The sequence below is a fragment of the Myotis nattereri genome, assembly GCF_964212035.1.
Source record: "Myotis nattereri genome assembly, chromosome: 20".
Lineage (NCBI taxonomy): Eukaryota > Metazoa > Chordata > Mammalia > Chiroptera > Vespertilionidae > Myotis > Myotis nattereri.
Genome location: NC_138096.1, coordinates 837,398 through 853,970, shown reverse-complemented (window position 1 = coordinate 853,970; position 16,573 = coordinate 837,398). Strand labels below are relative to the sequence as shown.

Sequence of the window (16,573 nt, the reverse complement as noted above, 5' to 3'; positions counted from 1 at the left end):
CCCCCCGGACCGGGCAGGCGGGCGGAGGCCCGGGGGGTCCCCGCGGGGAGGGCCGGGCGCACCTGGAAGGACTTGATGAAGGTCCAGAGCAGCGTGCGCACACCCTCCGCCCGGCTCAGCAGCTTGATGAGCCTCATGACCCGGAACAGGCGGAAAAAGGCGCTGGAGATGCGGGCGCTCTCGTCGGGGTCCTGCGGGGCGGCAGCCCCAGAGGCCGGGGTCAGGGGTCAGGGGTCGGGGCAGAGGGGCAGTGTGTGGGGGCGACGAGAGCCCCCAGTGGGGCGTGTGGCCCCAGCGCTGGCCCTGCCTGGACTCCGGGAGGCTCTGGGCTCTCAGCTGGGAGGAGGGAGGTGGGGGGAGCGCTGAGCAGGCCTGGGCCACCCCGTCGCGGGCCTGGGCCTGGGTGGGGCTGTGACCAGGCCGGCCGCCTGCCCTCTGGGGTCTCCTGCCTCATCTCACCTTATCTCTCTCTGTCTCTCTCTTTTTTTAAAAAAAATATTTGTATTGATTTCAGAGAGGAAGGGAGAGGGAGAGAGAGACATCCATGATGAGAGAGAATCGGACCGGCCGCCTCCTGCACGCCCCGCCCTGGGGTTCGAGGACAACCCGGGCCTGTGCCCTTGACAGGAATCGAACCCGGGACCCTTCGGTCCGCAGGCCGGCGCTCTAGCCACTGAGCCACACAGGCCAGGGCTCATCTCACCTGCTCTTGAAGCTGCCCCTGAGCAGCTCCCCCCTCGCCCCACCCCCAGGTCCTCCCAGCGCAGAGCGTCCCTACGGCTCACTCACAGCTCTGTCCCTGAGACCTGGCCACGCCCCAGCCAGGCGGCCTCTGCCCTGTGCTCCCCTCGGACGCCCGGTGACCCTGGAGGGGGAGAGCCCCCTGCCTGGTTTCCAGGGTGCTGGGAACCCCATGACATCCACGCGTGACCCATGCATGTTCTGCCACAGAGCCTGCCCCACCCTGACCCGGGCCCTGGGGGTGGGGACACTGCTCTGGGGGAGGGAGTCCTGAGTGCGGGTCCCGCCATGCACCCGGCCAGGCCTCAGCGTGCAGGCGGCAGGCGCATGCAGCCGGGAATTACCACGGTGCCGCAGCCGCCACCCAGGCAGTACAGCCCCCCGCTGGAGGCCAGGAAGGTCTGTGGAGAGAAGCGAGGGGTCGGGGGAGGAGGAGGGACACGGTGGGAGGGCAAGAGAGAAAAAGACAGTGAGGCCAGGCATGAGACCCAAGGGGCAGCCCGTCGGGGGTGGGAGTGGGGGGTGTGGGCGCGAGGACTGAGCCGTGGGGACAGGGAGGCCACAGGCTGGGGGGGCCGGGGAGCAGGAAGAAGAGGGGAGACACCAGGCCCAGGTCCCGCCTCACCCCCTCGCCCCCCACTCACATCGATCTCGCTGAGGATCACGTCGATGATGCTGCCGATGACGATCAGGAAGTCAAACACGTTCCAGGGGTCCCCGAAGTAGCCCTGGGGGGACAGGGATGGGAATTGGGGTGAGGAGGCACGGGGAGAGGCGCTCCGGAGGGAGGCCAGTGCAGGGGGTGGGGGGGGTTGCAGACTTGGGGCCAGGCCCAGGGGGCTCCCCTCTCCTGGAGCTCCTACCCCCCACCCCCAACTCCCAGGCCCTCTCCCTCTGGTCCTTAGGTTCCCCCAGACATAAAGGGGTCAGTGGGCCCGGCCGGAGTGGCTCAGTGGCTGAGCGTCGACCTATGAACCAGGAGGTCGGGGTTCGATTCCCAGTCAGGGCACAGGCCCGGGTGGTAGGCTCGATCTCTCATCATTGATGTTTCTCTCTCCCTCCCTCTCTCCCTTCCTCTCAGAAATCAATAAAAAAAATTTCTTAAAAAAATTAAAATAATAAAGTGGTCAGTGTCGGGGGCGCTGGGAACTCAGGGTTTGGGGTCCGGGTCCGGATGGGGAGCTCTTTCATCCGTCTCCCTCGAAGCCCGGCCGTGGCTGGGCCGTGCAGACCTGCCAGGGTGCGGCTGGGCTGGGCATGAGGTGGTGGACTTGGGAGCCAAGGGGATCCCCCCACCCCACAGCCATGGGCTGAGCCTCGAAGCCAGGCTCGGGGCAGGGGGCGGGCAGCCTGACTATCTTGCCCATCCACGTCTGAAGGTGGACATGGCCACGGGGGTGAGTAGCTTGGGAGCCCGCGAAGGGCCTTCTGTAGAACAGGCCGGCGGGCGGGGCGGGGGGTATGAGGAGGCCCCGCCCCGGCCTCAGCCGCTCGCCTGCACTGGGGCCGGCGCTCACCTTGGCCTTGAACGCCAGGAGCTTCAGGATCATCTCCAGGGTGAAGATGATGGTGAAGGCCACGTTGAGGATGTCGGAGATGTGGTTCATCTCCTCCGATTGGTTGTAGTGCTGGGGTGGGTGGGGGGGCACAGGAGAGGGCTGGGGGGGTCTGGCTTCTCCATCCCGCAGTTGGCATTCCCAGAGCCTCCCCCCCACTTCCCCGGGCCCCCAGCCCACTGCTCTCTTTAATCTCAAAATCCTGGGAGCCAGCCTGGCCGGCTGGCGTGGCTCAGGTGTTGAGCATCAACCAATGAACCAGGAGGTCAGGGTTCGATTCCCGGTCAGGGCACACGCCCGGGTTGTGGGCTGATCCCCAGTAGAGGGGCATGTAGGAGGCGGCCGATCCATGATTCTCTCTCATCATGGATGTTCCTCTCTCTGTCCCTTTCCCTTCCTCTCTGAAATCCATAAAAATATATTAATAAATACTGGGCAGTTCACGCCTCTATCCCGAGGGGCACTGGGAAGAGCTGATGGGGGACCAGTCCGGACCCCAGCGCACCCCGTCCCCAGCCCGGCCCCGGCCCCTCAGGCCTTGCGTCCGCGCCTCACCTGCATGCCCAGGCAGATGGTGTTGAGCATGATGAGGGCGAACATCAGGTACTCGAAGTAGGACGAGGTGACCACGTACCACACCTGGTACTGGTACGGGTTCTTGGGGATGTAGCACTTCAGGGGGCGGGCCTTCAGGGCGTACTGCACACACTGGCGCTGAGACACACACACACACAGGGGCTGTCAGCCGGGAGCGCCCACTCCCTCCGCGCCCACACCCACCGGCGGGAGGGAGGGGACACCCCCTCTGGCACATCCGGAGCCTGTGGCTGGGGGTCTCTGCTGGACCCTGCAGGGCAGGGGTGGAGAACCTTTTTTCCTGCCAGGGGCCATTTGGAGGTTTATGGCATCATTTGCGGGCCATACAAAACGATCCACTCAAACATGAGCCCGCTATAGCCGATTGATGAGTCGCTCTCTCATCATTGATGTTTCCCTCTCTCTCTCTCTCTCTCTCTCTCTCTCTCTCTCTCTCTCTCTCTCCCTCCCTTCATCTCTCAAATCAATAAAAATATATGTTATAAACAAATCGGCCTGCTATCTATTTGGTCAAACATTTAATGACCTCACCCCTAACGCCTTGGAAGGGCCAGACCAAATGACTTCACGGGCCTTATACGGCCCGCGGGCCAGACGCTCCCCGCCCCTGCTTTCGGGGAAAGGTCCGGGGGTTGGTGGGCTCCCCCTTGGTCATCACGGGCCTTTGTTAACATGACCCTTGTCCAGAGCAGGGCTCTGAAGGGCTTCCTTCCTCTGGGCATCACAAGGGTCCTATGAGAAGACCCCCCACCCATCAGCTCGTATGGCTTCCCATTGGCGATGGGGGGGAGATGGGGTGGATGCCTGGAAGCTGCAAGGGGAGGATCTGGGTCACCCCAGCCCAGGACTCTCCAGAGAGAAAGGGAGAGGGAGAGAGAGAGAGAAGCATCAATGATGAGAGAGCATCATGGGTCGGCTGCCTCTGCACAGCCCCCTGCTGGGGGTCGAGCCCACAGGAGCCCGGACGGGAATGGAACCGTGACCTCCTGGTTTATGGTTTGATGCTCAGCTGCTGAGCCGGCTGGGCTGGGCAGGGCCGGGCACCTGGTTCTTGTCCAGCTCGCAGTTCTTGTACTCGGTCTCGCCCTGCTCCTGGAAGGTGACGATGACAAAGCCCACGAAGATGTTCATCATGAAGAAGGCGATGAGGATGATGTAGACGATGAAGAAGATGGCCATCTCCACCCGGTGGTTGTAGACGGGGCCCTTGTCCTCCTCGTACGCGTCGATGGCCTTGTACAGGAGCCTGGGGCGGGCGGGCGGGCGGGGGAGAGGAGATGGGCTGGGCGGCCGGGCAGGGGGCCAGGCCAGGGCGGGGGCTTTGGCCCCCGGGGGAGCTTGTGCACAGTGAGCGAAGGGAGAGCAAGTCAGATCGCGCCGGGGAAGGCTGGGACCGGTCCCAGGATGCACCTGCCTTTCCCCGGGGTGCCCCTCTCCCCCATCCCTCAGCCCTACGCCGATGCAGACATGGCTCCGAGCCCCTGCTCTGGCTGCCTCTGGAGTGACAAGTCCTCTAGACCGGTGGTCGGCAAACTCATTAGCCCACAGAGCCAAATATCCACAGGACAAGCACTGAAATTTCTTCTGAGAGCCACATTTTTTAAACTTAAACTATACAGGTAGGTACATTGTTATTCACTGAATTAGGGTGCTCCTAAGGCGTAGGAAGAGCCACACTCAAGCGGCCAGAGAGCCGCCTGTGGCTCGCGAGCTGCAGTTTGCCGACCACGGCTCTCTAGACCAGGCATGTCCACTCAAAGGCTAACACGGGCCAAGTAAACGAGGCATGCGGCCCGCTGGCCGCGAGTGTGACATGCTCGGTTTAGATCAGCGGCTCTCGACCTGCGGGTCGCGGCCCCTTTGGGGGTCGAACGACCCTTTCACAGGGGCCGCCTCAGACCATCGGGAAACACGTCTATCATGGCATCTTGTTGTTGTGATGAATCACGGCGCTTGAATGATGCCCCATGTGTCACGATGGCATTGGGGGTCCCCACCACATGGGGAGCTGCAGGAAAGGGTCGCGGCGTGAGGAAGGCTGAGAACCCCTGGTCTAGACCATCGGAGCCTGGGGCTGGCTGAGCATCCCCCAGGGGCCGGGGGGCTGGGGAGGGACCGGGGGACCCCGGGCCCCGCCCTCACTCACTGCGGCCACCCCTCGAAGGTGGAGACCGTGAAGAGAGACATCATGGCCGACAGCACGTTGTCGAAGTGGAAGTCGCTGAGCACCCACTCGCGGTGGCGCAGCTCCATCTGCGTGGGGTCCCCGTCCTTGTAGACGTAGTAGTAGCCCCTTCAGGGGGTCGCGGGGGAGTCACTGCACTGGGCATGGCTGGGCCGCCCCGTCCCCGCCCCCCACCATGTCCTCCGGGCCCTGGGCAGTGAGGGTGCAGGACAAATGGAGGTCCAGATCGGACCTGAGGGGACACGGCTGGGCCCCCCTCCTGGGACGAGGGGCTTCGTCCCATTCCCCCAGCCTGAAGGGCCGCCTGCCCCTCTCAGGTGTTCCCACGAGGGGCCCTTCTGCCAGTTACACCCCCCACCCCCCCCCGACCCCCGCCCCAGAGCCCCGACCCCCGGCCCCCGACCCCCGACCCCCGCCCCCCGCCCCCCGCCCCAGAGCCCCGCACACCTGCATTCCTCCTCCGTCATCTTGGACAAGTCAGTGCAGCTGAAGAACTTCCCCTGCGCCCAGGACAGGGAGGGAGGGAGGGAGGGAGGGAAGGAGGGAGATGTGTTGTCATGGTAACAGCGATCCAATGATGGGCAGGAGAAGGAAGGCAGAATGTCTGGACCGAGGAGCCTGGGTCTTCCTCCCAGAGGGTGGCCCAACCAGGGAGCGGGGCCCAGACCAGTCCTCCGGCACCGAGGCCCACGCCCTCAGCCTGCTCCCGGCCCCCAGCCCAGGCCCTGACCCGGGGAAGCAGCCCTGGGCCTGTGTGATGAATGAATGAATGAATGAATGAATGAATGCCATTGCATGTCTACGCCTGGCTGAGGCTCTTTCTGGTGATTTTCAAGCAGGACCCGTGGGGGCAGGAGACGACCGGGTCCTGGGAGGAGGAGCTGTGGGGTCGGGGCCAATCTCTACGTCCTGCAGGTGGTTCCAAAGCCGGGCGTCCGGAGGGACACCCAGCAGGGCTGGTCCCTGGAGAGGAACCGAGCGCCGTGCTCTCCCCAAAAGTGAGGACAGAATGGCGTCGGCGCCCAGACGTGTGAAGATGGGGCCCCAGCCCTGGGCGCTCCTGGGAGAAGGACTGAGGCCGGACACCCCAGCCGGCACTCGGGGTGCAGGAGCCCAGGCGACGAGGAGGGGGATCTGATGGGCTGGGAGGGGTGGTTGCAGGCCGGGCAGGTGTGGGGTGTCACCTTCCTCCTCAAGGGGAAGCCAGGAAGACAGCGGACCCTCGCGGAGCCTTGAGGACCCCTGTTTCCCCAGGTGGGGGCTCGCTGGGCTGAGGCGGAACGGCCGGCTGCTCTGGCCTTGGCCCAGGGCTGGCCCCTGGCGGGCACCTGGGCGAGGGGCTCACCTTGAAGAGCTGGACCCCGACGCAGGCGAAGATGAACTGCAGGAGGGTGGTGACCAGCACGATGTTGCCGATGGTGCGGATGGCCACGAACACACACTGCACCACGTGCTGCGGAGGGAGGGCGGTGGGGCCGGGGGCAGCAGCCCGCCCCCCTGGTCCGGAGGAGGGGACCCCGGACCGGCAGCCTCCCGGATCCCCGATGGTTGCAGGCAGCGAGGCGGGGTGGGGATGGGGGTGGGAGTGGGGGGGCCCCCTGCTGCCCAGCCTCATTCTCAGCCCATAGGACGGGCAGAGGCCATGGGAAGTGCCCAGACGCTGGGCTGAGGACCCTGGAGGCGCCCCCACCTGCACCGGGTGCCGCCAGGTCCGCTCACCTTCAGCCCTTTGGCTCGGTTGATGGCTCGCAGGGGCCGGAGCACCCTCAGCACCCTAAGGATCTTCACCACCGAGATGGAGCTGGACCTGGGGGGGTAGCGGGGCGGGGCTGAGGACGAGGGGGTGGGGCCTAGGATAGGGTGGGGGCGGGGCCTAGAGTGGGAGCAGGGATGAGGACAAGGGGGCGGGGCCAAGGACAGAACTGGGCGGGGCTAAGGGCAGCAGCTCCAGCCTCCACCTCCTCCACCCTCCTGCTCGCTGGGGCCTCTTTCTGCCTCCTTCCCGCCTTTCCCTCGACTGGGTGTGGGCCGCCCAGGTAAAGCTGCCTCCAGCTAAAGGGCCGAGTTCCTGTCCCCCACTAGCAGCACAGAGAGGGCCTCCTGTATGGGGAGGGGGTGCAGTCTCGGCCCCCCCATCAGACTGGGAGCACCAGGCGTCGGGGCCATGCTCCCCCCAGAGCTGCTGGGACTGCCTTCTCCTCGCTGATCCGCTCCTGGCCACCAGCTCTGCCCACCGCGCATGGGCAGTCAGTCCTGTGGGTGACACCCTGGGGCCTCGGCCCCGTCAATGTCTGTGGGCGCTCCCCCCCCCCGCCCCCGCCCCTGGGGCTTGGTGCCCTGAGGCCCTGGCTCGGAGCAGAGGGGCCCGCGCCCGGCCGGCCGGCCCTGCCCCGCTCACGGGAGCCCCATGGAGATGAGGGACACGGCCACCACCAGCAGGTCCAGGATGTTGAAGTAGTTGCGGCAGAAGGAGCCCTTGTGCAGGAAAGCGCCGTAGGTGGTCATCTGGGGAGACAAGCCGCACCCTGGCTGGGATGAGCTGCCCACGGGCCTGTGCCCCCCGAGGAGGGGCCTCACCCCGGGCTGTGAGCTGAGCCCCCATCTGCTCTCCCGGGCTCTGCCCTGTCCCCACCTCTCTCCACCTTCCCTCACCCCTGCCACCGGCCCTGGGGTGAGTGCTGAGCCAGCGACAGCCACAGCAGGTCGGTTCCCCGGCCCAAGCGGAAGCCGCCCCGGGGCCTTCGCTCACCTTGAGGACAATCTCCACAGTAAAGACAGAGGTGAAGGCGATGTCAAAGTACCCGAGGATCTGGGGGCGGGGCCGGGAGAGGAAGTCAGTGAGAGGAAGGGCAGAGCAGTGATATCATTACAGCCACCACCACCATGACCACCATGACCACCATGACCACCACCATCACCACCATCATCACCATGACCACCATCATCATCATCACCATCATCATCATCACCACCATCATCACCATGACCACCACCATCATCACCACCATGACCACCATGACCACCACCATGACCACCATGACCACCATGACCACCACCATCACCACCATCACCACCATCACCATCATCACCATCATCACCATCATCACCATCATCATCATCACCACCATCATCACCATGACCACCACCATCATCACCACCATGACCACCATGACCACCACCATCATCACCATCATCACCATCATCACCATCATCATCATCACCATCATCACCATCACCATCATCATCATCACCACCATCATCATCACCACCATCATCATCATCACCACCACCATCATCACCACCATCATCACCACCACCACCATCATCACCATCATCATCATCACCATCACCATCATCACCATCATCATCATCACCACCACCATCACCACCACCACCATCACCACCACCACCACCATCACCACCACCACCATCATCACCATCATCACCATCACCATCATCATCATCACCACCATCATCATCACCACCACCATCATCACCACCATCATCATCATCACCACCACCATCATCACCACCATCATCACCACCATCATCACCAGCACCACCATCATCATCACCATCATCATCACCACCACCATCATCATCATCACCATCATCACCACCACCATCATCACCACCATCATCATCACCACCACCATCACCATCAATCACCATCATCACCATCACCACCACCATCATCATCACCACCATCATCATCACCATGACCACCATCACCATGACCACCACCATCATCACCACCATGACCACCATGACCACCACCATCATCACCACCATCACCATCATCACCATCATCATCATCACCACCATCATCACCATCACCACCATCATCATCATCACCATCATCATCACCACCACCATCACCACCACCACCATCACCACCACCACCACCATCACCACCACCACCATCATCACCATCATCACCATCACCATCATCATCATCACCACCATCATCATCACCACCACCATCATCACCACCATCATCATCATCACCACCACCATCATCACCACCATCATCACCACCATCATCACCAGCACCACCATCATCATCACCATCATCATCACCACCACCATCATCATCATCACCATCATCACCACCATCATCATCACCATCATCACCAGCACCACCACCATCACCACCATCATCATCACTATCATCACCACCACCATCATCACCACCATCATCATCACCACCATCATCACCATCAATCACCATCATCATCATCATCACCACCATCATCACCAGCACCACCATCATCACCAGCACCACCATCATCACCATCATCACCACCACCACCATCAGCATCATCACCACCACCACTGTCACCATGACCACCATCATCATCACCAGCACCACCATCATCACCACCATCATCAGCAGCATCACCACCACCACCATCACCATGACCACCATCACCATGACCACCATCACCATGACCACCACTACAACCACCACACCAACATCATCACCATCATCACCACCATCCCCATCACCATCACCGTCACCATCACCATTGCCATCACCACCATCATCACCACCATCATCACCACCATCACCATCACCGTCACCATTAAACCCAAGCAACAAGAGCCCGTCTGTGCCGCAGGCTGTGACAGCTGTTGAGAAGGAGTGGGCTGGGCGTCTCGGCCCTCCAGGACTTAGACTCTGAGAGCCACATAGAGGATGCCGCTGACATCAACACAGGGTGAGGCGTGCGGAGCCTGAGGTCTGGGTGGGGGTGCGGAGCCGCCCTCACCTGGTTCCTCATGGACTCGGCCTGGATGGGGTCCTCGGCGGCCAGGGCGGCGCTGCTGAGCATGATGAAGAGCAGGATGAAGTTGGTGAACCAGGTGGCGTTGACGATGCGATGGCAGAGGACGCGGAACCTGTGGGGACGGGAGGGTCCGGGGAACTGAGTTCCTGGGCACTCGGGCCTCCCCGGCTGCCTCTGTCCTGCAGGGGGCACTGGCTCACTCCCTCCCGGTCAGGGGAGAATAGCGGGCACCTGGGCGGCCCTCTGGCTGGCCATGCAGCGGCCCTGCCACCATTCTGTCCCAGCAGCCTCAGCTCCATCTCCCACCCCGGCCCCTCCCATCACCCTCTCCTCCCCAGGACTCCACCACCTACAGCTTCCCCCCCAAAGAAGGGGACAGGCCCGTCTCCATCCCAGAGGCAGGTGGAGGGAACTCTTTGAAGACTATAGTCTGTGTGTTGTTAAAGGCGTGAAGTTGGGACCTGGCTGGCGTGCTCAGTGGTTGAGCCGCGATCCATGAACCAGGAGGTCAGGGTTCGATTCCCGGTTGGGGCACATGCCCGGGTTGTGGGATCGGTCCCCAGTGTGGGGCGTGCAGGAGGCAGCCGGTCCATGATTCTCTCTCGTCCTGGATGTTTCTCTCTCTTTCTCCCTCTCCCTTCCTCTCTGGAATCAATAAAAATCTATTTCAAAAAAATTAAAAGTAAATAAAATTACTCTCAGAAAGGAGCCAGTGTAGCCAGTCCCATAGGTGCCAGTACTCCGCCCCCCCCCCCCCCCCAGGGATGCTGGCGTGTTAGACGGGGCACAAGGCCTTCAGCTCAAGGAATGAGGTTCTCCCAGTGCAACTGCACCATCACCACCACCACCACCATCATCACCATCACCACCATCTTCCCAGAGCAGGAGGCGGCCCCCCTCAGAGCCTGCACACCCCCCCCACCCCCAGCCCCAGCCCCCCAACGCAGCAGCGAGGGGCCACCCACTTGTTGGTGGGGCTGAAGATGAAGAAGGAGCTGGCTTCCGGGATGGGCACCGCCTTCTCTTTCAGCTGCAGCTCGGCCAGGGGCCGCGGGCGCGGGCTGGCTGGGATCTCGGGCTCATCTTCTTCATCGTCCCCTGTGGGGAGAGAGGAGAGGCCCAGGAGCCTCGAGGTGGCACCCTCTGTCCCGGATGCTCACGCCCCGGGGGTGGGGGAGGGGGAATGGGGGAGGGGGCATGGGGGAGGGGGCGCACGAGGGCCTGTCCCGAGAGAGGAAGCCAGGCCACTCACCTGGGAAGTCAGCCGAGGGGTAGGGGTCCTTCACCTCATTGACGTTGGACTCGAACTCATCGACCTTCAGCTGCCGGAAGGGGCACAAGGAAGAGGATGGTGATGAGCGGAGACGTGCAGTTGCCACGCGGGGGGGAGAGGGGGTACGTCCCCTGGGGGCAGGGCCGGTGTCGGCTCTGCCCACTCACTCTTCCTGCTGCCTGGGACACCGTTCCCTTTTTATGTTTTAAATATATTTGTATTGATTTCCGAGAGGAAGGGAGAGGGAAACATCCATGATGAGAGAGGATCATGGACCGGCTGCCTCCCGCACGCCCCACACTGGGGATGGAGCCCGCAACCCGGGCCTGTGCCCTGACCGGGAATCGAACCCTGACCTCCTGGTTCCTAGGTCGATGCTCAACCCCTGAGCCAGGCCGGCCGGGCTGGGCGACTGTACTTCTCAGGACGAAGGTCCCGCTCCTGCGGGCGCTGTCCCCAATGGAGTGGAGGGCGGTGCCCCCGCCTGGCTGAGAGCCTCTCTCTACCTCCCTCCCCTCCAGCACCCCCAGGCTCGGGGGAGCGGGGGGGAACCAGGGGACTTCCAGAGTCGAGCACCCCTGCCTCCCACCATCACCAATCTCGGGAACTGCCCGGGGCCCAGCTCACCTTGGCCGTGGTCGGGATGCCCTCGCCCTTGGGCTTCTGGTCCGGCTTCTTGGCCACGGCCGCCTTCTCCTCCTCGGGCCGGCCTGGGAGACCCCTGGTGGGAGAACAGAGAGCCGGACACGGAGGCCCAGCTAGAATGTTCTCGGGGGTCTGCTCAGCCTGGGGACGCCCCGGGGGACCCGCACCAAGGGCTCAGGGGACCCCGTGGGGTCGGGGCAGAGCCGGCCACTATGGGGGACAGGCTACGGGCACTGCCAGGGCAGCATGTCCTGGCCCCGGTGCATTGGGCCCCAGGGAGCCGCCTGCCCCCCCACCCCCACCCCACTGAGCCCTGCAGATCCCCGTGCAGGAGGCCGCTCTCACTTGGACATCTTCCTGCGCTTCCGCTCCTCGGCCTTGGCCTTCTGGGCGGAGGTCAGGCTCCCGGCCTCGGCCAGGTTGTCCACGGCGATGGCCAGGAAGACGTTGAGCAGGATATCTGAGCGCCGCGGCTAAGGAGCCTGGCATGTGGGGGAGGGGCCGGAGCTGCCCTGCCCTCCCTGGGGGGCCATGGAGACCCTCCTCCTGTCAGGGCCCCCCCACGGGAGGGCTGGAGCACAGGGACACGGCCAGCATCCTCCGGGAGCGGCCTGAATCCACGCGGCCCTGGACTGGCCCAGCCCTCACACCGGGCAAGTGGGGCGCCAAGGCCCTCAGGGGAGACCCTGCCTGGCCCCCCCGGAGCTCAGGGACTGGGGTTCCCGCCCTCCCTTGCTCAGGACATCACATTCTGTGCTGCAGGCATCGGCCCGGCACTGCGGCCCTGTCTCCGGCCCCTCCCAGCCTGCACTGTCCTCTGGCTCACCTGGCCCAGGGCCCCCACCCCACCCGCCTGCCTCCGCCTTCGCACCTGCCTGACCCACTATCTCATGGCTCCTCGCCAAGCCCTGCCCTTTCTCCTCCCTGCTCCAGGCTCGTCAGCCTCCCGGGATGCTGTCCTCCACCTGTACCCAGTCACCTGGCTCTCCTGGCTCTCCTGGCTTCCCCGGCTCCCCCCTGGCTCCCCTGGCTCTCCCCTGGCTCCCCCCTGGCTCCCCCCTGGCTCCCCCCTGGCTCTCCCCCGGCTCTCCCCTGGCTCTCTCTCCCGTCTGCTGGAAGGACTCCTCCCACAGCTCTACCCTGCTGCCTGGCTGAGGCGCCCTTGGCCCCTGGGAAGCCCTCTCCCAGCCCCTCCCTGAGCCGGTCCTGCACCTGCTGGGGGCGGGTGGGGCGGATACAGTTGCCGCAGACGAAGAGGATGATGAAGTAGATGCACACCAGCACCCCGGGGTAGGAGGGCCCGCCGTAGGCCATGATGCCGTTGTACATCACGGAGTTCCAGTCTTCCCCTGTCAGGACCTGGGGTGGGAGGGGTGGAGGGGGCACGTGGGATGGAGGGTCCTCCGTGGGGGCCTCTGAGGGGGCTTCCAGGCCCCGCCTCCCGAGAGAGAGATGGTGTGAGCTTCCCAGGGGAGACCGGCCTTGGGGAGGGCGGGAGGGCTCATCCTGCCCAGCTTTGTGCTCAGAGGCACCTGGGAGAGAGAGCAGGCGCCTGGATGCCCAGCCCACCCCACGCCACTCATTCATAAACTGCCATCCCGCCGTGCGCTGGCACGTGCCGGGCACCGGGGACAGGCCCGTGGCACAAGCTGGGCAGGGCTCCCAGCCCAGGAGCGCGGAGGAGATGGACACGCCGCCCGAGAGCCTGCAGAGGGACCGCGAACCCCAGCCCACAGATCTGGGAGGGCTCCCCGGAGGAGGCGCCCCCCTCCGTCCGGCCCGCAGGCAGGCGGAGGGGCAGGGAGCGGCCGGGGCGGCCCACCTGGAAGACGCTGATGAGGGCCTGCGGGAAGCTGTCGAAGTTGCTGCGCCGCAATTCCGTGTCCTCGAAGTCGTAGCGGCCCCCGAAGAGCTGCATGCCCAGCAGTGCGAAGATGACGATGAAGAGGAAGAGCAGCAGCAGCAGCGAGGCGATGGAGCGGATGGAGTTCAGCAGCGAGGCCACCAGGTTGCTCAGCGACGTCCAGTACCTGCCGGGGGTGGGCGCGGGGGTGGGCGCGGGGTGGAGCCGGGCAGCCCCGCTCACAGGTGTGCGTGCGTGGGGTCTGGGGGAAGGAAGGCTCAGGGCTGGGGGCAGGCAGGGGGGAGGGCTGCCTGGAGGCGGAGGCCCTGGATTTGTGGCACCCCCCCTTCTTCCCTTCCTTCCCAGCATGCATCTCTCTCTCTCTCTCTCTCTCTCTCTCTCTCTCTCTCTCTCTCTCTCCTCCCTTCCAGCCTCTCTAGAAATCAATGGGGAAAACATCCTTGGTGAGGACTTAAGAAATAATTATAAGCCGAAACCGGTGTGGCTCAGTGGATAGAGCGTCGGCCTGCGGACTGAGAGGTCCCGGGTTTGATTCCGGTCGGGGGCATGTACCTGGGTTGCGGGCACATCCCCAGTGGGAGATGTGCAGGAGGCGGCTGATCGATGTTTCTCTCTCATCGATGTTTCTAACTCTCTATCCCTCTCCCATTCCTCTCTGTAAAAAATCAATAAAATATATTTAAAAAAGAAAAGAAAAGAAATAATAATAAAAATAAAAAGGGAGGGCTGAGACCCAGAGCTGGGGGTGGTTTCGTGTGAGCTTGCAGGACCTGGACGGGGGTGGGGGGGTGGGGGGGATGAGCTGGGCCCGCACCTGCCGGTGGCTGAGCCCCCCCCCCCCCCCGCCCGTTGGCTGGTGCCCGCGGCTGGCGCCCGCTCACTTGGTGACCTTGAAGAGCCGCAGGAGGCGGATGCAGCGCAGCACGGAGATGCCCAGGGGCGTCATGGCGCCCGACTCCACCAGCAGGATCTCCAGGAGCCCGCTGCACACCACGAAGCAGTCGAAACGGTTGAAGACGGACATGAAGTACTGCCGCAGGCCCAGCCCGTACATCTTCAGCAGCATCTCCAGCGTGAAGAGGGACAGCAGCACCCGGTTGGCGACGTCTGGGGTCACAGCGCGGGCTCAGCGTCGCCCTCCGTCCCCGCCCACCTCCGGGCCTCTGCCTGGGGGAGCCCTCCCCCCAACACCCAGGGGCGCCCGGGGCGTTTTTGCCCATTGGACGAACACTGACCCAGCCCGGCCCGCGTGGCTCAGGGGCTGAGCGTCAACCTAGGAACCAGGAGGTCAGGGTTCGATTCCCGGTCAGGGCACAGGCCCGGGTTGCAGGCTCCATCCCCAGTGTGGGGCGTGCAGGAGGCAGCCGGTTAGTGTATCTCATGGACCTCTTATGCAAAGCCCAAGGCACCACTCCCTGGCTGGCTGTGGCCATTGGCCCTGTCTGGCCTTTTCCCGGCCGGCCTCACCCTGCAGGTGGGTGAGCAGGTGGGTGAACAGGTGGAAGTCTCACCCTGCAGGTGGGTGAGCAGGTGGGTAAACAGGTGGGTGAGCAGGTGGGTGAACAGGCGGGTGAGCAGGTGGGTGAGCAGGTGGGTGAGCAGGTGGGTGAGCAGATGGGTAAACAGGTGGGTGAGCAGGTGGGTGAACAGGTGGGTGAGCAGGTGGGTGAACAGGCGGGTGAGCAGGTGGGTGAGCAGGTGGGTGAACAGGTGGGTGAGCAGGTGGGTGAGCAGGTGGGTGAACAGGTGGGTGAGCAGGCGGGTGAGCAGGCGGGTGAGCAGGTGGGTGAGCAGGTGGGTGAGCAGGTGGGGGTCTCACCCTACAGGTGGGTGAGCAGGTGGGTGAACAGGTGGTGAGCAGGCGGGTGAGCAGGTGGGTGAGCAGGTGGGTCTCTCACCTTGCAGGTGAGTCAGCCACAGCGGCTGGTTGTGGTGCTCAGAGGCGATGGACAGGGTGTTGAGGGCCACGATGAGGATCACCAGCCAGTAGAAGGCCCGGGACTTGACCAGGTCGTGGCATTTCCAGCGAAAGATCCGATTCCACTGCCTCCAGTGCCGACTGCAGGGGGGGGGGTGTGGTTGGGGGGGGACAGAGCGGAGGAAGGCCGCTTTACCAAGCCCCACCTTCCCGGCCGCCCCTGGCCACACTGGGTCTGACCACCCCCCACCCTGTAGTCACGTGAGTGGTGGAGCCGGCTGTTCCACAATCTCAGGTCTTTTTAAAAAATATATATTTGTATTGATTTCAGGGAGGAAGGGAGAGGGAGAGAGAAACATCAATGATGAGAGAGAATCATGCCTCCTGCACGCCCCCCACACTGGGGATCAAGCCCGCAGCCCCGGGCGTGCGACCTCCTGGTTCAGAGGTCGACGCTCAACCACGGAGCCACGCCCGCTGGTGTGCAGTCTCACCTCTTACTCTCAGGTCCTCCCTCTCTCAAAGGCCTGTGATGACGGTGCCAGCCTCAGAGAGAAGCGGAGACACCCACAGTGCCGGGCACGGAGCCCCACGATCAGCATCCAGTCCAGCGAGGCCCGCGCTGGCCCGCTCCGCCCCGCCCGCCACGAAGGCACCCCCGTCACAGCGAGCGGTGTCCGGCCCTGGGAGGCTGTGGACAGGCCCTGGGGCAGCAGGTGCCGGCTTTTGGGAGGGCAGCTTGGCAGCGTTTACCAAGGTTTAAAACCTGCACACCGTGGGACCCAGTGAGTCCTCTGGGGGGATCTGCCAGCAGAAAAGTGTTCACACTCCCGCCAAGCTGCGCCCCGGGGGCCTGTGGGTGTGTGGCCCCAACTGGAGAGCTCGATTGGATCTCTGTAGCTGAGTGTCCGAACCCTGACACTGAGTGTCCACACGGGGGGCAGGGGGTGGGGTGGGGGGGCTGGGAGGAGCCTGGGGCTAGGAGGAGCCCGGGGCTGGGAGGA

General features: G+C 63.9%; 1 protein-coding gene across 2 annotated transcripts in view; it reads right to left on the bottom strand.

Annotated features, from left to right (window-relative positions):
- Positions 1-16,573, bottom strand: part of CACNA1S (calcium voltage-gated channel subunit alpha1 S) — a gene marked incomplete at its 5' end in the record, with an annotated part of 34,426 nt that overhangs the window by 8,523 nt on the left and 9,330 nt on the right. For both annotated transcript variants that reach the window (XM_081114527.1, XM_081114528.1), the window contains 21 exons: positions 63-191; positions 1,086-1,142; positions 1,386-1,469; positions 2,259-2,369; positions 2,853-3,011; positions 3,939-4,140; positions 5,041-5,187; positions 5,527-5,579; positions 6,425-6,532; positions 6,799-6,886; positions 7,478-7,584; positions 7,829-7,888; positions 9,852-9,981; positions 10,835-10,967; positions 11,122-11,191; positions 11,770-11,863; positions 12,133-12,247; positions 13,026-13,146; positions 13,610-13,817; positions 14,533-14,758; positions 15,550-15,710. In XM_081114527.1, the coding sequence (XP_080970653.1) occupies positions 63-191; positions 1,086-1,142; positions 1,386-1,469; positions 2,259-2,369; positions 2,853-3,011; positions 3,939-4,140; positions 5,041-5,187; positions 5,527-5,579; positions 6,425-6,532; positions 6,799-6,886; positions 7,478-7,584; positions 7,829-7,888; positions 9,852-9,981; positions 10,835-10,967; positions 11,122-11,191; positions 11,770-11,863; positions 12,133-12,247; positions 13,026-13,146; positions 13,610-13,817; positions 14,533-14,758; positions 15,550-15,710 (2,563 nt within the window). The remainder of the gene's footprint in view (positions 1-62; positions 192-1,085; positions 1,143-1,385; positions 1,470-2,258; positions 2,370-2,852; positions 3,012-3,938; positions 4,141-5,040; positions 5,188-5,526; positions 5,580-6,424; positions 6,533-6,798; positions 6,887-7,477; positions 7,585-7,828; positions 7,889-9,851; positions 9,982-10,834; positions 10,968-11,121; positions 11,192-11,769; positions 11,864-12,132; positions 12,248-13,025; positions 13,147-13,609; positions 13,818-14,532; positions 14,759-15,549; positions 15,711-16,573) is intronic.